Here is a 23,406-nt window from a genome sequence, read left to right on the forward strand (position 1 = left end):
TATCATCGAATCTCACAGAAAAGCACTTAATGCTTCTTAGCTCGGATTGAATTGTGATGTTGACGAACTGTCAAAGGCCGCAGAGGAAAGCGTGTTGTGATATTCCTCCGATTATTGCATCATGAATATTCCAGAGAAATGAAGCATGATAAACATCTGCTGTTTTGGTCCTGTATGATACGGAGCGTTACGGTAATAATAAATCGTGCGTTTAGTGATTGGTGGAACTTTCGGTCGCTTCAGATGCTGAAAGGAGGAGCCAGGAGGGATATTCAGGAGTGTAGGCTTCTGTTAGCGTGATTGTAGCCGGTGGGCTTGACCTCTGGCTGTGGCAAATGAAAAGAATTTAGCCCTGTGGTGGAAGTTGTCACATCCCATTGTGGTCGGAGGTTAGCTGGTGAACTGCGGTTAGTGACATGGCTTAGTTCTCATTAGACTGCATGAGACATGGTTGTGGTCTGCAAGGGTCACAGGGAGAAAACCAGGAGTCTCCAGGATGCAAAACGTTTCATGCAAGGAAACGTTTGTTTATTATCTTTGCTGGTGTGCTGATGTTTCTTAAATTTTGAGTGAAGATGGAAAGGTGAAATTTTGTGTTTATGTGAAATTTTACACTATGTTGACACAGTTTTTTTTATTTACAAGATACTGTCAAATGAGTTCCTGCAGGTGCGCGAGATCTAGCCAAGATCTATCAGATTAAAGTCTTTCATGCCTGCGCTTTCTTTGGAAGTCAATGAGAAAGTAACATTGATTCACTTGACAACTCATTGACTCTTTTTTTTTTTAAACTATGCGTCTCTCAGTTTGTATCATTTAATGAAAGGCAGACCTTTTATATGACCGGTTTCTGTAATCAGAATATAATTTTTGGTGGTGAGGTTTGTCTGTGGGCTTTTTATTAACCTGCTCGACCAGAAAAAAGGACGTCTCCCAACAAACAATATGATCACTGAGTCATAATTGTTTAAGAATCATAATGGAGGATCATTGTCAATTGTAAAGTATATCATATTTCAGCATTTAGAAGTGCTTTAAATGTTCCTCTTGCACAAATATGTATACACAATGAGTTTTTGTCCCTGAAAGGTAATCTTGTGTATTCATTCATAATCCACTCTCATTTTTAGGATTACGGCGTTACAGTCACTCAATATAGAATAGAACCCACAGAACTTGCCATGACAACTGTAGTTACCTGCAGTTTCGCAATCTCGTGCACCTTAACCTACAGCTTTTGACGACAGCTTTTGACAGTTCATCAGCCCACAAAATATCGCTAAGAGACACAAGACATTTAGTAACTTAAACAAATTCTAGTATTAACATGGCGAATTCCATGTAAGGGGACCTGCGGTGTATGTACATAAAAATAGTTCATTCTAAGATAATGAAAACATAACGGTTCATTATGTAAGGTTTTTATATCCACCACTGATCACAAAGTTAGGTATATTATATTCCATTTCTGTCAACACATCACCTTTGAATTTACATTGCGTTTTAAAACCGCAAATTTGCGCAATTTCCTGGGGAAAAACCAGTCCTGTTTAAATCTGCCATAACCCCTGATCTATACAGATAAAACCAAACAAAACAACCTTTTGCTAACAAGGCATAAATGTTTTCAATGCTTTGGCTCATATGTTTTTTCCGCATCCCGTGTTATTCAAATCGCTCATTTCGGCGCAGACAAAAAGGCTAGTCAAGTTACCTCTAATGGATTATTTGCATCACTTTAGGACTCCCTTTTCCTCGCTCAAGCTCTGCACATCAAACGGCATGGGGGGAGATGCCACCCCTGCAGGGTAATTAACTGTACCATCTCAGACCCTTGTCTATATAGCACCTGCAGGCTTGACGGCACGCTCACAAAAGCCAGAGCCCAGAACTGTTTCATCAAACCGGCCCTCAAGATGATACAGACAATGGGCGACTGGGTGAGGTGGTCCGGGTTTATTGCTGCCCTGCCAGTTTCCCCGAGCCACGTCCTTTTGACTCAAGGGTACGTAAAGTGGACCATTACACCTGCACGCACTTGAACCTCCTACGCCATGCTAAATGTTTGTGAGAGATGCGCACATACGGATAGCATAGAGGGGTCATGCGATGCAAGAGCATCACAAAGGCACAGGTTCAAGCTCCTCTGAGACTTGCCGTGTAAGAGTCAGGAATTAAGGGGAAAGGCCTGTGCACTACTTTGTGTGTGGGTATAAATCACAACCGGCCCTCACATGCAGAGGCTGTTTGTGCTGTGCTATTTACTTCCGCTGAGAAATAATCATTACCCTATAAAATGTGAAAGTGAAAAATGTAAAGGAGGCCTATAAATAGGCACCGAACAGGTTTATGGATTGCCAGTGCGAACTCCCTCAAGACTGTGCGACTTTATTCCCCTCTGGTTCTCTATGAAAATGCAGTCGTTCCACACAGAAGAACAGCTTTTAGATGAAACAGCGGCTGCAGTGTTTTTGTGCAATTGCAGAATATTATACTACATTCATTTCTTTACATTCCAGTTGTTAAATTTATTGAGATTAATGGAATTATTTGTAATATTTGACAAAACAATAATATGTAGATGTTAAGTATCATTTTAGTGTGCATTTCTTTAAAGGACTTTAAAGGAATATTGAAATTCATTTGATTAATTTTATCATTTATTCAACCTCCCGCATTTCAAACTCTTTCTTCTGTGTAACGCAAAATAAGATATTTTGAGAAATGTCTGTGTGGTTTTGTGTCCAAACTGTCCATACAATGTAAATCAATGAGGTACAGTGTTGTTTGTTTACCAACATACTTCAAAATATCATCTTTGTGTTCTGCAGAAGAAATAAATTCATACAGATTTGTAATGACATGAGAATGAGTAAATGATCTGCTTTGACATGATAGAGAGTTGTTTTTGTACAATTACTTCAAACAAATTCATATGAATTAGCCACCTAGTAAAATAAATTACGAGTTATTTTGAGATCAGGCTTATATATAAGCTTTGCCATGTTGTTACATACCTAAGAGTACAGTTAGTAAAACAGTGGATAAAACAGATATTTTTGATGAATCGCAAAACAAAACAGCATCATTAAATAGCTACACAATATATTTAACCGTGCCCTGAATCATTGAACATTTTTGAAGATTCAGTTTTTGATGGCGACTTGCTTGTTTCTTTTCCACAGTGATTAAAATAAACGTGCAAATGTCTGTCCTCTTTAATTCCTCACTGTTCCATCATTAAAGCTGTCCCTCAAAAAGCTCACAATGATCAGATGGCTCAAGCTTTTCTGTCGCAATAAAAAAAAGGCAAGGTTTCTTCATTTCTTATAATCATGGCCACTTCTTTTACTGTATTCAGAAGCTCAAAGCAGCCTTTGATGTGCGATTCACACCACGCTCCGCTGTTGGCCTTCTTCCTCACCCTTCATCCGTGCTCAGATACGCCTGCATCTGATTCCGGTCCGTGTGAACACCTGTGAGCAAAGGCTAATTTAAGTCCAGAGCCAGTTACCATCTTCACGCCTTGATCCTCTTTAAAGAAGCTCCCTTTCTTGTTATAGCTTTTCTTTACCCCATAAATAAAAAAAGAAGTCAGGAAACGGGGACTTAAAGCAGCCTGCCACCACGCACCCAATTCCTGTAAAAAAAAATCTGTTGTGTAGCTTGGCAACTAGTGGTGCTGGTCGATATTTTCCGGGTTAAAGAATTGTGATTATTTTAAAGCATTTTTTTGTTCAGGTTTTAGGTAAACTTAAAGCCTCGATTAGATTAGTGTATCGTTAACCATCTTGATTTTTTTTTACTAGATGTTTGCTGTATGTTTTTGGAAGTAAATATACTAAATTTCGCTTCCGTCCTTCTGAAACCTCGAACTATTTTTGTGATATAAACAGAATAAAAAACACATTTTTGCCATTGTCATCTATAGAATTGAAAAGAACAGGAAATGACGAAACAGTCAAGCTCAGGAAATGTTGCAAGCCAGATCTTAACCTAAATTGGCCAATTGCAAATTTTTTAGAGTAGTCACTCTTAGCGGCGTTATAATACTGCATTTTCATTTAAACAGCATTCCTTTTGCTACAGTTGCACCTGGCGTTTACAAAGATCCGGCATTTTCAACCCGCTAAAACAGATACTTTTGGAAACGTGGCAGACCCCGTTTTAGTTTGACAACTCAGAGGTCTGTGCAAATGGACGAAAACAGAGATTTAAGATTACGTAGGGGTGGTTGCCCACATTCACTCCCTGATTGGGTCATCAGTATCATTGCATTTGCTTCACTGATTCTTTAAGCCTCTGTCATCTGAGCCAATACCCAACCTGAAGGCAACAATGATCAGCCTTGGAAGGACCGTGTAAACGACATGCATGGTTAACTACAAGTTGCGGTGCATACACGGATCGACACGGTAAAATAACAGCAATGCGAGAGAGAATTAAGCACAGTATGCTTTTAGGTTGCTCACTCAGTAGTGCGATTTCATTCGTCGATCGGTTTGCGCTATGTCATCAACAACTAACCTATGTATGCCCATACAACTGTTTACATTTATCTGGGGGTTCCCAGCGTGTGTCAATTGTCATGTGACATCTGTTTCTGCAGTGTAGTGTAAACGCAGATTTGTTTAAAAACGCATATGGAAACGAAACTAAAATCATGGATCGTTTTTGTTTTAAAACGCCTTTTTCGTACGACAAAGGGCTAATGTAAACTAAACATTAGAGCAAGTCAAGAAAAAGCACAAACTTTATGTAGATAAAACGTATGCTAACAAGTGTGTGGCTGTTTATTAGTCAGCTCCCAGGCCTCTATTTCAAGTAGGTTGCTGACTTTCATCATCGCAGTTATGGCCCTTTTGTCATGCAAAGCTATGTATAGCCGCTTTAGTTGTTGCCGCGGCCCCTTTTCAGTTTGTTAATTTTATAAGGCAAGCAGCTGGAGAGCCACGTGTTACTCGCGGACGCTGTAAATAGCCGGTGGAAAAAGCGCAGACGAATGTTTCTCTAGACAGTAGGGTGTTGATGATGGAGAAGGAGTGTGTTTCGCTTGGGTGTTTGTGTGTGTATATACACATCTGTGTTTAGTCTGGAAAGGGTGCGGCTCTACCCCTCTCGTTTAGGTGCTTGTGTACTGATGTCATGTGGCATCTTTAATCGATTCTGTTAATGAGGGTGTTGGGAAAGGGCTGGATGCAAAAGCTGTGGAACGTGCCGGTGCCCTCTAGTCATTTTGACACTATGTAGGTCAATCAAAGCCACACTGCCAGAATTAATCTGAAGTGTTTTAAAAGTGAAAGTGGAAATGAGGCCAATGTGGTCAACCTGTGGTATATTGCTACTGGTAAATGCCAGTTAGACTACTAGAGACTGGACTCCCAAGCTCTGTTTAGTGTAGACTATACCAAAAAAGTCCATAGTTTGCATGAAATCTAAATGATTGGATATGTGCTTATGCGTGTAATGTAATTTGAATTATTCTGTAATAGAAGTAAAGTAATACCTTGCTCCGACTTTAAAATGACTTTACACGTCGACTGATGTCTTCATGCTCCCATTTTTAACCCTTAACACCTTTTCTACAGAAGACACAAGCAATGCAACACAACACACCCATCAGGAACAATGCGTTTGTCGCGTCAATAGACAGTATAAAACATGGACATCGTGTTTGAGACGTCACCCGTTTCTGCGGAGCCTTTTAAAGCCTAAAGTGGGCGGGGCTGGCCATCGCCATTTTAGCACGTCCACTAATACGCTTTGACGATCACTTCCAGATAACCCGAAATGGGAAAAGAGGCGGGACGAGTGACCACGCCCTTAATTATGCATACTTTTAAGGCTTATTATACTCTTAAGTGGATGAGTTATAAAACAATGCACCCCCTCACAGTTGTCATGAATGGCAAAATTAGCTATATAGAAAAAAATGCTTTTCTGTACCAGGCTGTAAACATATTTTTTATTGTGGTTCATATGTAGTCAATGTGTTTAACATGTGACTCAATGAGATTCTGTTCTCATATGGAACCAGTTTCTAGTGGCCATTCGATGATTTGCAGTTTAAGTCACCTCCATGTTGGTTTCCGGTGAAAGTTGCCACTTGTTTGTGTCCCTTTTGTCACATATATGTCAATTCTTGCATGTGCACCACTGAAAAAGTCATAGGTTTAATTCCAAGGCAACACACATACTGAATATTTTTGTTTCTTAATCTCCCTATTCTCTGTTTCATGTTGAATTTGTTGTTTCACCTTGCAATGTCTCATTGTGGAAGTAAAATATGAAAAAGAACCATAAAGCTTGACAGTGGCCTTCAAAATGGATGCATTTGTTTGTGCAAATAACCACACAGGTCCACGTCTCTACAGTTTGATGCATCACTCGAATTCACGAATCGGTGTAAACAGTCCACTTTCTAAACGTAATGGGGAGAAGACAGCTCTGTTAGTAAAGTGTCAGCAAAAGCATTCGCAAATCTGGTGCGCATTGACTGCTGTCTCAGACTGTTAATTAGCACACTGAATTGTTTACCTCTGCCTCAGTCATCATTTAAGAAACTTTGGAGATAAAGAACACAACGCTTGTGTTTTTATGGAGGCTGGGTAAGGGCAGGGCCTGTTTCATTTATACGAAATCTCATAATTGCATTGTCTACATTCGTAGAGATACCATGTTAATAGTTTACTCCCAAGAGAATCCCTTTCGTCCCTTTTTGCAATCCTAATGCAGAGACATTCAACTAAACAGCAAAAATGGCAAACAAAAACAAATCTTCGCCAGCAACCATCCCTGTCCCGCATGCGCTGCCACTCAAATCTCCAACTCAAGGTTGGTGTTTAATTAGTATTATTAACCTTCCCCAAACCGAGCTGATTTTATTTTTGCCATGGTGACAGCTCCGGCACCATTTTTCCGTTCACCGGCATGAGGTATTTTAATTGGCTCGAGGCTCCGCGATCCACTCAGCCCTGACAACGCGTGGAGACGGACGTGCGGCACGGTGAGCGACATGTAAATGGCCTTTCTATGAAAGGAGTGTTTTTTTAACCCTCGCTCATATTCTTTCAGTTCATCGAGGACACGGCGAGCTTCCCCGAGCTGTACGCCGCAGTGATGTGACAACCGAGCTATCATTAAAAATTTTGATGGTTGCCGCACGCACAGGCCCATCTCCAGGCTTGATGTAAAGAAAAGCACGCAGCCGTCTTTTGTTGTTGCTCTCTGTCACTGACGAGAGCTCGGGCCTAATTTATTCCTTCTTATCATTGTTTTTGCAAAGACAACACACCTTTTCTGTATCTCACGGGTATGTACACTTCATTGTGTCCACGTAAATGTCCATGTAGGTTGAGGTAGTAGAATCCACAAATAGAGACTAGGTGCTATGGGCAGTCTTTATTGATAAAATGGTATTTGTATTTTTGTGTTCGAAGATACATTTTTTTGGGTTTAAATTAGTTGCCATTTAAAAATGTTAATGGGGAATGCTGAAATCTGGAACACATGATGACATTTATGTACAGTATGTAAAACCTTACATATTGTTCTAGCTCATACTTGATCTACCAATTTCTGGCCAATAGTTGCTTTCAAAGAATATAAAACTGATTATATCATGTTGTGTAGTTTTTACTGGTTTTGCTTGTAATCCTGAATATTCTGACAGCGTCATATTTTAGGGATGCACGATACATTTTTGGTCATATCAGTATCGGCCGATAAATGGTAATTTTTAATGTTATCTGTATAATAAAATTTGGCCCATATATTATAGCCGAAAAATTATGAATAATTTCCTAAAGTTGAACCGCTTCAGCTGCATGCTGCTCACAGTTAAAATACAGTACAGTACAGTCTTTCTGTCATGATCATTCACTCACTCTTAGTAGCAAAACATTGTTGATATACTATAGTATGTAGATATTTATGAATGTGAACAAAAGCATATTGTTTGAATCAGACTGCTGTCTGAATGCTTTCTGTCTTGAGACCTCTTAGACTTGTGGCTTTCCTGTGGCTCAGCGGTAAGAGTATTGCCTTAACAACGCAAGGTTGTGGGTTTGATCCCAGGGGATTGCATATAACCAAGTATAATTGTATAGGATATTGCAATGTAAGTCGATTTAGATAAAAGCGTCTGCTTAATGCATAAATGTAAATGTGGCTATTGAGAACACTTTTCTGGGTTCATCTGGAAGAACATCTTTAATTTGTTTATTAAATAAACATTATACCAGAAAAGTTTAAAAGTTAAAGAATCTTTAACCAGTTTAAAGTAGGCTTAGTACATGATTTTAAGGAGACAAAAATAATTTTCAGTCATATTCAGTAATATTTAGGTACTGTATATCAGCCAATATATCTGTTATCGGCTTCAAATGTACAATAATGATCGGTTATCGGCCAAAATTTATCGGTGCATCCCTATCATATTTGTTTACAAGCATATCGTAGTCGTCCTTCCATCACCTCGTATATCCAAATTTGCGTTTTTTCAGGAAATGGAAAAAAAACTGTACATTTTAAATGATTAAATACTAAAAAAAGGTCGACAAGCACTTTTTAATACTTGACATTGGTTAGATATTTGCAAAACCTAGTGACAAACATAAAGGATGACTAATGATAATGATTTATGGCAAAAACAAAAAAAAGATACAAGTTTTCAGAAGGACAGGAGGACAGAAGAAGGACATCACTGCTTTCCCTTTGTCTAAGAATGGGCTACAAATAACCATCAGAAGCCATTTCATTTTGCGAACAGGTTTTAACAATTGAGCTTTACTATTCAATTTAAAGCGTGTCCAGCGCCGAGCCTCTTTGTCAGGTCTCATTAACACAATGGGTGTCGTGTTCTCAGATATCGGGTTCCTCGGATGAGGTGACGCTGGTCGTATCCGCCGCGGCGGCTGGTGATCGTCTGGAGCGCTGCTCTGGACCCTAATTCTATTACCAGATTCACACATTCGCCTTCAGAGGAGCTGAGATTATTAAACACAGGGGAGGCGGGGAGGATGTTTCTGTGTGGTACGGGGATTGTTTGATTGATCCGGTTTTGTTGTGTTTGTTTGACAGGGGTGTACAGAACTGAGCTGCTGTCACAATGGATGCACAATCACAAGGTCAACAGCCTCAAGTGCCAGTATTTCAGCCACAGGTACGAACATTGCTTAACTCTCTACATAAACAAAAAGCACACCTAACTTTCTTTGAAATCTTGTTATATATTCATCCTACAAAGCCATTTTAGCTCTTTTTAGTCTACGACCCGACTCACCACCTGCTTGCCTAGCAGCATGTACCGCGAGCCCGTCGCCCTCTTCCACATCTGCCCCTGTCAAATCTCCCCGTGTCTGTCAACCCACCCGCAGAGAGACAGGCGGCGGTCTGCTCTGGCTGTCTCTCCACTGTGCCGGGTGAGAGGTGATAATGAGATTCTGCTCTCTGCACAAGCAGCGTTTCCTGCACACAGGAATCATCATGTGTTTCTCCACCATAGTGCCAGAGACAGAGGTGTTGAAAATCTGCTGCTTTTAGCAGTCTTTTGCTCGTTCTCTCTCTCTCTTTTTCTCCTCTCTCTCACAATCCGTCTTTTGTCATGTGTCCTTTTCACACCTGGACTAATTTGCTTCTGTCATCTGACTTGATTAATGTTAAATAACTTTATTATGTGTTACTACGTAGTTTTGTTGTATGTTTTGATTAAAATCGTTTGTTTATATAAGAAATGTGAATAATTTAGAAAATGCCAAGATCCCCGTTCGAATTTAAAATTTTGGTTTGAATTTAATTTTGTTGTTCAGTCCAAACAACAAAACGTGTTTGTTTATTTGGTATTTTAAGTCTCCATAAAATGAAAATGGAGGATTTTGGGGCTTTTAGAATTATTTTGTTAGCTTTAAGGATGTCTATTAACAAGTTTGCTCTGAACAAAATTTTCCTAAATATTGGATATATATTTAAAAACGTACAATTTCAAACTTTTGACAAAACGAATCAACGATTTTTATGACATCATTCCAGGCAGTGAGGTGAACTACACGCTATTGGCTGTTTTAAAAGAAGGTGGGCACTCAGTATGTCAGTCACATCCCGATTCAGTGGAAATGATGTTAACAAAGCTGAGCATTTCAAGGCATTTCTTTGGGAAAATTCCCAGCCTTACGATATATAGTAAGGTAAACATAGATCGGTTGCAATTTTTTAAGTTTTGGATTTGCCGAATATAGCTGTGTGGTGAATTCAGGCCCATTGTTATTAATAAAATATACAAGACATTAGTAAGAAAGCAACACTCAAGCTATTCCTAGCAGTAGAATACACCACGAGAGCTTAAGAGAACGACTTTTACAAGGTTGAAGGATTATTCTCAACAAGTATCCAAGTTTGACTCTTATTCCCTTTGGTGGAAAAAAGAACTACAAAATGCTTAAAACCCGAATTGTGTATGCAATCACGCATACAAGTTTTCACGGGCGATACCACGTCTCTGAGGTTTGATGGATATGCATAGGAAATATGGGAAAAGTTGGTGAGACGTACATATTTGATTCAGCATTTGCTCTCTAAGTCAGTGGGAGGGCGAGATCTTCAGATCCCATTTTAATCGTCACGGCGGATTTTTCCACGGAGCAAAACCCCAGTGTAAAGCGAGCCGAGCTTTAAATACTGGAGCAGATGGAATAGGAGCACGAGTACTAGCAGGGTGAAGGAGGTATAAATATTGCATGGGCTGGGCCTGGAGAGAGAGTTTGATAAAAAGGATACGAAACAGGATCTCCTGCCTTGTTTCCCCTCGCCACGTAGATCCCCCTCCAGCACCCACCAACCAACACCACCAAACCCGTCTTGCTACTCCACCACCGCTTCAGAGCTTCGGTTGTCCTTTCCCTGGCAGCCGCTGGCAGTGTTGTGCTGTCAGCTCACACCTAGTCTCCACACTGCTGCCACCCCGTCCTCCGTCATCCTCTTCCTCCTTCTATCTCGCGTTCCTTGTCATCTAGCTGCATTTCTCTTTTACACTTGTGTCACCAGCGGCCAATCCTCCATCCTTTGCTGTTGCTTCTGTGATGTGTTGTCCCTTTGAGTCATCACCCAGCATGCACCGCAGCATCTTCCGTCCCCTCTGACCTGTGCTTCTTTCGCCAAGCGTCACTTGCCGATAACATTACAAATTCCATTTCAGTGCTAAAAGTTGGGATGTGGGTGATATCCCTGTGCTCCACCTGCGCCCCCCTCAGTACCTTATTTTAGTTTTCTCCGCCTCCTGCCGAGCCCAAACAAGTCCTTATGAGCTCTCGCCCCCGCCGCAAGCTGCAATCTGTACAAACTGCGTCACGCCGCTGTCGAGTGACCCCGGCGGTAGTCGAGATCCTCGGCTGCTGCGGTTCATCTTGTGTCAGCTCAGCGCTCTAAATCGTGTGACAGCGCACAGCCACGGATGAGACAAGCTGTCAGTCATGGCGCCCCTGGTGCCCTTTGAAGGCGAGGCCAGGGGGCAAAAAGGTGCCGCAAATGGCCTGTGAAGTTTACATACACTGCCCACTGCTAAACAGATTACCTCTAATGAAGTGTCTGGAGCTCAGGCCGCGTCAGGCCTAATCCTGGCTGGCAGTGCGTCCCTTCGGCTGCCAAAAAAGCCGCCATCCTCTGGCCTCATCCCACCGCTATGCCGGCCGCCCCAGCGCTGGGAGGTGCCCGCCGTTAATCAGGCCGGACAGTGTGCGAGCTGACATGCAAATGTAGGTCATTGCATATGTAAATGTGTGATTAGCGAGCCGCATGCCAGAACACAATAGCTCGACTTTGCTCTCAGCATGCGCTTGTCATGCCGCTTTAGAGGCTCATGCTAACATTTGTCAAGCAACCATGCAGGGAGTGAAAGCAATGCCTTGCCCCTGTGTGCATTGTTGCTGACCAAACCCCCATCAACACAACAGTATTTATATATTAATCTGTTATCATGACCAAAATAATTAATGATATTATCACAGAACATATTAAAATTATTAAAAAAGAAAAGGTTCAGTCAAAATTATTTTTGATTTGGTTCATCTTGTGTATTCTCTTTCGGCTAACAAATGTCACTCTAAATAGAATTGCAGGAAGGCAGAATGGCAGTTTGTAACCAGTTCACCTACAAATAAAAATCCTGTTATCACTTATTCACCCCTATTTTGTTCAAAACCTGTATATGAATTTTTCTTCTGTGAGACACAAAATAAGATATTTTGAGAAATGTCTAAGTGGTTTTTGTGTCCGTACAATGCACATCAATAGTAATTGTTTGGATACCGACATTCTTCAAAATATCTTTTTTTGTGTACAGCAGAATAAATTCATAGAGGTTTACAAAGACATGAGGGTGATCAAATGAAGGAGTTTTTCCTTTTTTTAATAGCACCACCTAATATGTTGGAGTGTCAACCACATACTGTCACTGAATTATTTACAGTATTATCATGTTGTAATAATAACAAAATATCAATCATAAATTGGGTAACACTTTAGTATAGGGACCAATTTTCACTTTTAACTAGTTGCTTATTAGATGCCTATTTTTAGCATATTGGCTGTTTATTAGTACTTATAAAGCACATATTCAAATGACCATATTCTAATCCTACCTAAACCTAACAACTACCTTACATACTATTAATAAGCAACAAATTAGTAGTTTACCGAGGCAAAAGTCATTGTTAATGGTTTTTTAATAACGAGAATTGGACCTTAAAGTGTAACCATAAATTGTATTAATATCATGTAAATATGTATATATATATTTATCTAAAATATGTCACTGTTATATTTTTCATGTTTTGTAATTGTAAAAACCAATTCAAAATAAATTGTAAAAGTAGACGTTAATAAATTCAGCCATTTTTCTCGCTGTTGCTATTTTCAGTTTAGTTCTTTGGGTTTGACATAAAATAGCGTTGCTGGGAAACGTGGTGTCTTAGATATTAGGTTGATATGGTTAAATGTAGTCTGATCCAGCATTCTCTCTTCACTGCGGTGACGTGGATTCTTCTGCCGCACCAGATGTGTCCCTAAAAGAAGAGGCTGAGAGCGTGTTGTCACATGGAAAAACAAGCTACTTCAGTGTGTTAATTGGATGGGGCAATTCTTTGGCTCACACCTTTTTTTCCCTTAAAGCTGTCAAGTTAGAAAACAATGAAATACTTAAATTGGTTGACCTTTGATCCACATCCGCCCCTCCAGCTTCTATACAAGATGCTTTTCTTCCTCCAACTGAATTCAACTTCTGTATATATACATCTCTGACTGTTATAACGTTGATGGGTTTGACAGATTGTCCATATATGCTGTTATTGCAAGAAAGACGCTGATGCACTGAGCATTCAGACTGAGTATCTGAAAAATGAACATTTCAGGATGTTTTGCAAAGCTCAAGCTTATCTTTAAACCAGAATATGAAAATGCATGGCTATAAATAAAAAGATGGCAGCAATTAAATAACCATTTTTAAAACTTGAAGCATAAAAGTTATAACACATATTTATCAAGGGAACGATGAATATGTCTTCTCGCCGAAATTGGCCTTTAAGGATGTCTTCTGGCCTTTTCTGGGTGGTTTGCGGTTACAGGATGTTGCGTTCCACTATCTGTCACCATGGCTTGCCAGAGTTTTCGTGAGATTGAATTTACACAAGAAAAGCCTCTAAAGGTCAACCTGTTTATTTATTTGCTCACACCATCTCCGTGGGGCTAATCGCGGGTTTTGTTTAGATTTTTAATTTTAGAGCGCAAGTGTCAAGGCGCCGCACGAATTCTTAAGAAAAAGACTCGGGGCGGTTTGTCACTAACTGGTCCAGCATAAGTCACTTCAAAAGCAGGAACGTCACACTGGCCTGATTCGTTTCGACAGAACACGGCAAAGATTCATATTGTGGTTTGGATCTAACACGAATGCTTAATCTTGATTCGTTCCCACACTCTCTTGCTCTGACATATCGCCCTAATGACACCTATCGCAGATGCCCTGGAGAGCTTGCGCCTTCTGTTGGCACATCAACAAAAACAAACACAGAGGTTGGCCAGCAATGGGCTATCCGTGGCGACATTTGATCACTTTAAATTTAAGACGAATAAAATGCTAGACGCGAAAGCTGTGTGATGTGCCTTTATTTTGTTGTTCCTTTTCAGAAAATCCAACAAGATATGGGCTATAACAATTTAGCCAATTTCGCCATTATAAAGAAGATTGGAAGAGGACAGTTCAGCGAGGTTTATCGTGCCACATACATACTAGATCATACTCCAGTAGCTCTGAAAAAAATACAGGTAAGCATTGCTTGTCTTTGACACTCATTTTAAATATGCAATCCATAACTTTTTTGGGTTGAAAATAAATAATCAGCTTTTAGTAAAATGTTTACATTGGTGATTTATAATTTGAGCTGTTGGGTGTGACTTTGCAATTATGTTTTTTGACTTTAACCTATGTAAAGTAACCTGCTATTTCATATTACAAACAGAAATGGCAGTGAAGAGGCAAAAATAACAGATTGCAGCCTTAACAAACAAGTTAAAACCTTCACAGCAATGAATCAGATTTCAAACAGGCTTGTCTTTTAAAAACAGAAAGTTCACAGAAATGTAATTTATACTTCAAACATACTTCAATTTACATTATTTAGTACATATAAATATATTAAAACGTATGTGTTATTCAAGTCAGAAGTCAGACTTTATAACAATATTATAGCATACTAACATCCTAGGAAGTCTTTGAAACACAAATGTATCAATACTGCCATCAGTTTGTTTGCACATATTTATCTTGAACAGAAGCAAGCTGCGGATTGGCTCTGGAAGTGTGATAATCAAGATTGAATCAGTTTCTTGTCTTGCCACACATACATTTATAGACAGAGCCAGTAGAAAAAAGCTCCAGCGCCTCCTCCGGATGTGCAAAGCAGACACGCTGAAAGAAATAATTGGCAAGCTGTAGATTAAAAGAATGGTGCCCGGTTACCATAGCTGCTGCTTTTCTAAGATGCACCTCACACACACCATCTTCAGCACAGTGGTCTGCTCCCTCACTACCACTAGCTTTATCCACACTAATGAGGAGCCAAGGAAGAGTTGGTATTTTTGTATGTGCCATTAAAAAAACGACAGGTTGTACCACTTTTAACTCGCTGAATATATCCCATAATTCAGTTTGTTTTAAATGCCAGTCACATCCCTTCATGCCGTGTGTTGAATTTTAACTTACTGTTGTGGTCTGTAGTATCGCCTTCATATCCACAATTTCTGTAATGCAGAGCTGCGAAATAGACAAAACCTATCATGCACATTCCAGTATAATGTGCATTCCTAAATTCTATTGTATTTAATTTTTGTTATGTGTTGAGCCTATATGCAATGCTTTCTGATGCAAATGTTGCGCAATCCTGTTTGAAGAATTGATACAAAGAACGTTTGCTTTAAGATTCTTATCAATTCTAACACATAGATTCTTGTAAAAAAGATGCAATCTCGATCTATTAAGCGGTCTGAATATTCTTTCTGTGAAGTGTGGTCAGCTGCTTTTATATAACTAGATTCATGTAAATGTATATAAATTATATATTCATGATTTATTTTAATATTAACATATACCACAGAGCTATACAAAAGTCAGGAAACTATCACATCTGTGTAGGAAATCGGTCGCAACGGTCAATTATGCAGTCTTGATTAACCAATCAGAATCAAGCATTCGTCAGAGCCATGTAATAATGATTGGATAAAGCACAATAGTAAATAATGCTACAAATCCTGTACGAGTCCTGCCAGGAGTTCTTCTCACCTAAACACAGGTGAATGTGAGAAAACAGGGACGTTTGAAGCAGCAGGGGGGTGGATGCGGTGAGGCAGGAATCTGGGGTTCTGGGTTTTTTTTAACAGCACCTCCCCTCCTTCTTGCCCCACCAGCCTCTACCACTACTGTTTTTTACTTGTTTTTTCTTCTTTATGGCATAATTCCCTTTCTCTCTCCTTTTTCCTTCTCCCTTTTGATCTTTTGATAGATATTCGACTTGATGGATGCCAAAGCTCGGCAAGATTGCATCAAAGAAATAGATCTCCTGAAGGTAAGAAACCAGAGGAACGAAAGACCGACACCATGTGCCGCTATTAGGCTCTCTAAAGGTGCCTCTGCCGAGACCTGATACCAGAAAAGCAGAGAGAGAGAGAGATTCAGAGAGAGAAAACAATTGATCTGAATCAGACCTACAGCTCTCTTTTTCTCTCTCTCTTCCTCAGTTTCCTCTTCCTCTCTGTTTCTGTGAGGCAAGCGCAGATCACGGTCCTCTTTGTGTCATCCCTTTAGGCCAAGATTGACTCCCTTTTTTTAATGCCACAAATATAGTTTTCATCTTGCTAGTAGTATTTAGCAGAAGGGGGGATTTAGTCCCCCATGAATCTTTTGATGTACCCAAACATCTCCCTCATCGTTTTTGTTTTTTTAATAAATCGTTTGCGTTCATCAAACCACCTTAAACGGGCCACGGCTCTCTGTAGCGTGTACGCTAATGAACAAGTTAATGACAGCTCCAATAAGAGTTGACGTCTAGCTGATCAGAGGTGTCTGGTTTCTCTATTCTCTGTTTTGTCGTTGTATCGTTTGTCGGATTAGCCTCCCCTTGACACGCACACACGCTTCTCGCTTTCTTGTCATGTTAATTGCTTCAACCCCGATCGCCGTCTATTGCCGAGCTAGTTCACTTTCCATCTGTAGGTGCTGGCTTTAAAACAGGCTAATTGCTGCTTTTTGGTTACTAAATTGTATAAAATAATCTAACTGAAGTTGAATTCATACATTCTACGATCTACAGAAATAAGGGTCACACGTTGTTATGTCAGTGGGAACGTAGGTCACATGATGTGTTTTCGAGATTAACGTTTATGCTACTGTGATCACTTTCGCTGATGTGTATAATTAGTTTTGTTAATTTTATTTTCCTTATATTGCAACTATAAATATTTTTTTTTTGACATAAGGTTAAATCCACTATGCAAGTAAACTTAAAATCAACTTGGCTCAAGGATTTTTCCTGCTAAATTATATAAATTACTGGCCAACTTTTAAGTTGAAAGACTTGTAAAGCCAAGTTGATTGTATTTAATTTAAGCCAGCGAAGATTCTTTACAGTGCCATTTAGTTTTTAGGTTTTTTTCTTTAGTTCTTTATTTAAAAAAATGATTCCTCATCCAACTGTATGCGCAAAACAAATAATCAGTAGTTTTAAAATGCTTTGTAAATTTGTTCTTATTTGAACTATTACACTGTTCACACTAAAAGAAATTTGCCTTTAAAAATAAATAGAGATTCGTCATTTATCGTGATAACAATACTTGTCCCTTAAGACAATTGTATCAATTGTGTCAACTTGCTCAACCCTAGTTTATTATGAGAGGGGGGAATTAAAATAAAGTGACGTCTTTACTGGCAGTATGGACGATTTATAATCATATTTTAAAAAGCTGTGGCCTGTTGTGACCATTAGGTCATTCAGCTGTACAAACGCCTATTTGCAAGCTACATCGCAGCGACCCGGTGACCTCCAGCGTTATAAACGCTGCATGTGCGATCAGGGCGAGCCCTCTGGAAGTTTCAGGCCTCCTGAGATAGCGTCAGTCCCACGGGAGGAAGCGAGGAGGATGCGGAGGTGGCAGGTGAAGAGGTCATGATGTGGGCAGGGGGGTTGCCGTCACGCTCCTTAACGACACTTTGCCAGGCGAATGCTTCTCTACGCTGAGGTCAGAAGGTGGTGAAACATTTACACACCGTCCCAGTCTTACTACCATGTTCTGTGTTTCTTTTCCCTTATACATTCTACTTCGCTGCTAATGAAATCAGTGGTTCTAACCAGCTCACCTCGAGCTGCTAATAAGCCGTTTGCGTGGAACAGAGAATCATGCCTTCTACCTCAGTGGACAAAGCCAGAGAAAAATACAAAAGAGTCGCAAATCAAAATAATGAGGGAGACTGGCAGTAGCCCCCCTCTTTCCATGTATCTGCCTATTTGTTTCTCTGTCAGTTTAAGACACCCCCCATTTCCCCACAGTAAACAAAATGATGCTGTTATGCGGAAATGTTTTGCTTTCTATTTTTTAACAGCAGAAATCGCTGAAGAAGCTGACATAGTTTCTTATAGTAATTGTTATGTATGCCATAAACCCCCTTCATGACCTCATTAGTTGATTTCTTGTAACAGATCTTATGAAATCAATATGAGAGTGTGTTTAGGTTGAATGTTGCTAACCATACAACATTAGACCAATAGGGCCTTTCATTATATAGACATTTCTCAAAATATCTTATTTTGTGTTACACAGAAAAATATATACATGTTTTGAATGACATAAAAGTGAATAAACTATTATTATTGCTTTATTTTTAGCTTAACTATTCCATTAACAGCTCCAGACCCAAGACGATCAAACCGGATAATACAGCTCAGAGTTAAAATAATATAATTGTCACTATAATCTGTCTCGTCATAAACAGAAGGTTCACTACAGAAAAGAAGACTGAAATTACAGCGTTTTACATGATTAAAGTAAACGTCGCTATTGGGTCTGTGCTAGTTGCTTTTCATGTCCGCCGTGTTGGATGTGGCAGCCGAGAGGTTTGGGAAGGGGAAAGAGTGGGGCTGACACCGCCGGCTGCACTCGCTACAGCTGTGTGATCCAAAAATACATCTAACGAAAGTCACGGGACGGCAACAGAGATGCTCACGTCCTCCCTGTATCAGCGCGGGCCGTGAACATTTCTTTAATAACCCCTCTGCTGTGTCACAGCGCATCGCGGGGCCGACACCCTCCTGCTCGCGAGGACACTCGCCTGTCTTGCTTCTCATTGATATACTTGTTTTGTTTTATTTTACATCCCCCATCCTCCCGTCTTTGCAGTTATGAAGTCTTCTACACATTGACCAACCAACAGGAAACAATGAAAAGCTGAAGGCTTGGGCTTGCAGTGCGGGGCAGGGGGCTGGGGGTGTCTTGCACTACTGCTGCTTGGCCTTGAATGTAAACGTCAGCAAAAAACATTTTGTGTGCTTGTTTTGCTTGCTATTGGTGCATGGTGAGGCAAGAATCACTATTACTATTGATCAAGTCCCCCCTAAAATAAACATTTTGTCATCATTTATTCACCCTCATGTTGGTGAAAACCTGTACAGTATGTGATTCTTTCTTTCTGTTGAATACAAAAAGAAGATATTAGAGAAATGTCCGTATTATGGAAGTGCTCTGCAGAAGGAAGAAAGTCATAGAGGTTTGAAATGATGTGAGGATGAGTAAATGGTGAAATAATTTTGATTTTGGGGTGACCTGTCCTTTTAAGTACAAGATATTTAGATAACTCATTTAAAATGACGTATCTTAGATCTCTGTTCAGAATGCCCTGGCATCCACCTGAAAAACCCTTGGAATCCGTTAAGACACCCTAGCAACCATGTAGCAACACCCTAGTAACCAACTAGTAGTCTCCTTCTCAAATAGTACCGTACTCAAGCAACTCTTTACGTTGTGATCCATTTTTATTGTCATTTCCAAAGGTTCCCTTTGGTCTAGAAGTCAGCTGGCGACCTCGGACAGTAGTTGATTATATCATGTTTACCTTCATACAAGCATCTGCTTTGGTTTCTGCCACCTTCCTGTTTGCAAGCTCTCCCGACCCACAGAGTCTTGTTAATATTTAAACAGTCACTGATACTCTATCTCTTGCTTTTTTCCTCTCATCCACAGCAATTGAACCACCCCAATGTAATTAAATACCATGCGTCATTCATCGAAGAGAATGAGCTAAATATAGTACTGGAACTCGCAGACGCCGGGGACCTCTCGCAAATGATAAAGGTAGGGGACATGTGCCGATTTGTCAGCACTTTTCTTTCCTTTATTCTTCTCCATCCTTGTTGAATCCTGGATGAATGAATAAGTGTAGATTTATCACATTTAATTCCATTATGATGTTGCAAAACCCTGATGTCTGAGGTCATTATGAAACATTCAATCTTGTGGAACTGGATTTTCTATGTATAGAAATTGGTGGAACTTGATTTTACGTCTGTTTGATGTAATTAGAGGGTAGGTGTCTAAATTAAGAGTGCAGGATGACATCATTTGAAGAAGAGTGTTGTTTCGGAGGCGGACCAAGGAGTTCAATTTTTATGAGTTTTGGTCGACAAATAACAGACGATATACACTGATAAATGATCCAAAATAATACCAGAAAATAATTTCATATTGACCTTACACAATATAACTTACACGGACATTTTTTGTTGTTAAATTTAGGCGGTGTAACGATACTTCGTAGTACAATATTTTGCGATGCAAAAATGTAACGATATGCATCGTAGAGAGATTTTACGATATGATGTTCTTTTAATTCTATTCGTTTAGCGTTCAAGACGCTACCTACTCTGCGCCAGCGTGTCACGAGTGCTTATCTCACATACGCGGTAGAGAGAAGTCTCAGAAGGAAAGAGAAGACTCCTCGTAGTTTACAAAACGTCATATTTTCCTTCACAATCGCCGGTAAAACACTGCAAACTTGAAGCGTAACTGGTGGTGAGTCACCCCGAAACTCATTACAAAGACAAGTTCAAACGTTTTTATATGCCAATGTTAATTTGTCCGTTGAGGTGAGCTGCCGCAAAACATGAAATGCAACTCAAAGTTAGCCAAAAGAATCCAGCGCTGTACCGATTAGAGAGGGCATGAAGTGAGTCGGACTGTACATTTAAAGATTTAATGACATGCTAAAGATTGAACCAAGTGAAAAAATATAATACAGTTTATGTAATATTTCTTTTTAAAAGATATTTCTAATTCATTACGGTCTCAAGCAAAGACAGTGCAGCTTCAAAGACACACGAGCCAATAGTTTTTGAGTCGGAGCTCTATTAAAGCGTTTCATTGGTTGAATGTAATGAATGAATACGCCCTTGACTGAACGAACGAGTCAATTGAGTCAAAATGAGACTGAATGAACTGGTATGTCGTTGATGACTAATATCCTCTGTGTTGCAACAATGCATGTCCAGTAGTTACTGAACTTTTCTGAAATTTAAAAGTAATGATCTTTTTTAATTTAATTCCAAGGTTTCCGTTTTTTCTTTTGTTTCAAATATTGTGATGTGTATCGTATCGTGAGGCCAGTACCGAGATATATACCGAACCATAAGCTGAGCGTATCGTTACACCCCAGTTAAATACAATCTTTGTTTCTTTTTACTGCAATTTATTTTAGTTCTTGAGTTTATTTTGCTTTTCATGATCAATATATTATATATATATTTTACATACCATCATCTTTATTTGATTATAACAATTGTATTCAGTCGATGCTATATCACGTAGTTAGATTGTCCTTCTTTGATTCCTTCCCATTTCTTACACTCCTGACATCCGTACAGCTCAGGTTTACAACCTGATGCTTCAAATTTAATGACCTGCATGTTAAAATCCCCTCTGCCAGATCTCCATCCGCATAAATAATTCTCAGCGCAAACAAAACCTCTCCATCGAAGCTTTTCAACACATTTGTGTCGGATAAATGAGGAATAGTGAGGATTAGTAAAACGACGCCATTGACACGACAGGCTTTAACGGACATCATAATGCAGCGAAAACCCAAAACGTCAGCTATTTCTGTTTGCTCTGCCACTATACCAAATTGCCCATCTCGCCCTTCCTCTGTAACACTTTAATTAGTTGTATATTTTATTTAACAATGTCACTCCAAAGGTATATTTTAGCGCTAATCCCCTCAGCATTGTTAAGCGGATACAAGCGAACATTGGGCCATATGTTAAACAGAAGCTCCGAATGCATAAATTTGAGCATTTTTTATTCTTTTTGATTTTTTCCTGATCTTTTCAGCCCCCTTCCCGATTCTCCACGTCCATCTCGGAATTCAAATGAAATCAAATGGCCCCTTCATTTGCATGCACTTACAGAATATTGCATGTGCCGTGTTTGCTTTTTAAAGGCACAGAGGGGCTGCCTCTCTCCCTCATTGACATCAAACGCCCCTCTGATATGCAAATAGAAAGGCAGGGGAAGAATAGATCCACCGACTTTGTTTGGATGTGGGCCAAGGTTTCTGGCGCTCAAGACCGCACGCTCGCCACCAATCTGATCATTTGTGTGAAGAGGTACGGTTGGAGTGGCAATAATACCTCGCCCTAAAATAACCCGCGGATCTCTTTTTTCTTTTTTAATACATCTCTTATTTAATTCTTTTGACAAGGAGGTTTACCTCATTGCTGGTGGTTCAGTTATTGAGACAGCATGTTAAAAGGTCATATAATTACTGAGTCATTCTGGCTAGGCAAGCTTTATTCTGTCTTAATTAATAATGTAACGTCATATTAATTTGTGCTTTGAAGCGAGGTCATGCACCCGCAGACCTCATCCAGAGCACACCGACTGCTTTGGACGACATGGTGCAAAAAGCTCTTAAATTTAGGGAAATTTTGAGAAAAAAATCATTGAATGAATGGCCTTGCTTTTATAATAAAGTGTTATAAAAAGTAAACCCCAGAATTTCCTACTAAGTTTTTGCGACATTGACATTAAAGCAGACAAAGCATTTTAATGTTAAATGCAAAAAAATGAATTTCTATGTTTTTTGTCTAGTTTTTTTTGTACAAATATGGAAGAACTTTAAAATTGAAATATATTTAATTGAGAAGCAAAGCAACTTTGCTTCCAAAAAAGTATCAACATTAAATTGCCAATGGAGTAAGAACAATACACTTGAGATTACGTTTTTATTGTTTTAAGCATTTATTCACTTCATTTTTCTGAAAATGAGTGTTATTATTGTAGGTTATCTCACTTCTTATACAAATATATCTTGTTTTAAGATTTTTTGATAAGTTCTGGAAAATAAGACTAAACAATATATTTTTAAATTAACTTTAATGTAGCTCAAAAATGAACTAGACTTGATAATATCCCACGGAGCCGGTCTAACCAATATAGATATCATACCTCAAAGCAACGATGTCACCGATCACCATCTTCTAACATACACACTGCGTAAATCAGCCGTTAAACTTGTTATGGACAGGGTAGAACAATCACATCGAACACTAAAGATAGTTTCGCAAAGACCTTGGCAGACCTGACTTCTCTAATAACCATACCAATAAATACAGAATCACTCGATGACATCACCAGCAACTTGGGCACTATTTTCTCTAACACATTAGAAGCTGTCGCACCTATGAAGTCAAAAAAGATTAATGAGAAAAACAGCACCATGTTACAAAAGCACCCCTTAAAAGAGAAACACGTAAACTGGAGTGCAAATGGAAACAAACTCAATTGAAGGGTCTTTAAAATCGCATGGAAAGAGAGTGCAAACTG

General features: G+C 39.5%; 1 protein-coding gene across 2 annotated transcripts in view; it reads left to right on the forward strand.

Moving 5' to 3' along the window:
* nek7 (NIMA-related kinase 7) overlaps window positions 1–23,406 on the forward strand; it is a 75,603-nt gene that overhangs the window by 5,682 nt on the left and 46,515 nt on the right. For both annotated transcript variants that reach the window (XR_008907824.1, XM_056759615.1), the window contains exons 2-5: window positions 9,082–9,163; window positions 14,173–14,310; window positions 16,044–16,106; window positions 19,771–19,881. Coding sequence is in view for 1 of the 2 variants with exons in the window: in XM_056759615.1 (XP_056615593.1) it covers window positions 9,110–9,163; window positions 14,173–14,310; window positions 16,044–16,106; window positions 19,771–19,881 (366 nt within the window). In the remaining variant the exon portion in view is untranslated. The remainder of the gene's footprint in view (window positions 1–9,081; window positions 9,164–14,172; window positions 14,311–16,043; window positions 16,107–19,770; window positions 19,882–23,406) is intronic.

This window comes from Triplophysa dalaica, chromosome 10, assembly GCF_015846415.1.
Source record: "Triplophysa dalaica isolate WHDGS20190420 chromosome 10, ASM1584641v1, whole genome shotgun sequence".
Taxonomy (NCBI): Eukaryota; Metazoa; Chordata; class Actinopteri; order Cypriniformes; family Nemacheilidae; genus Triplophysa; species Triplophysa dalaica.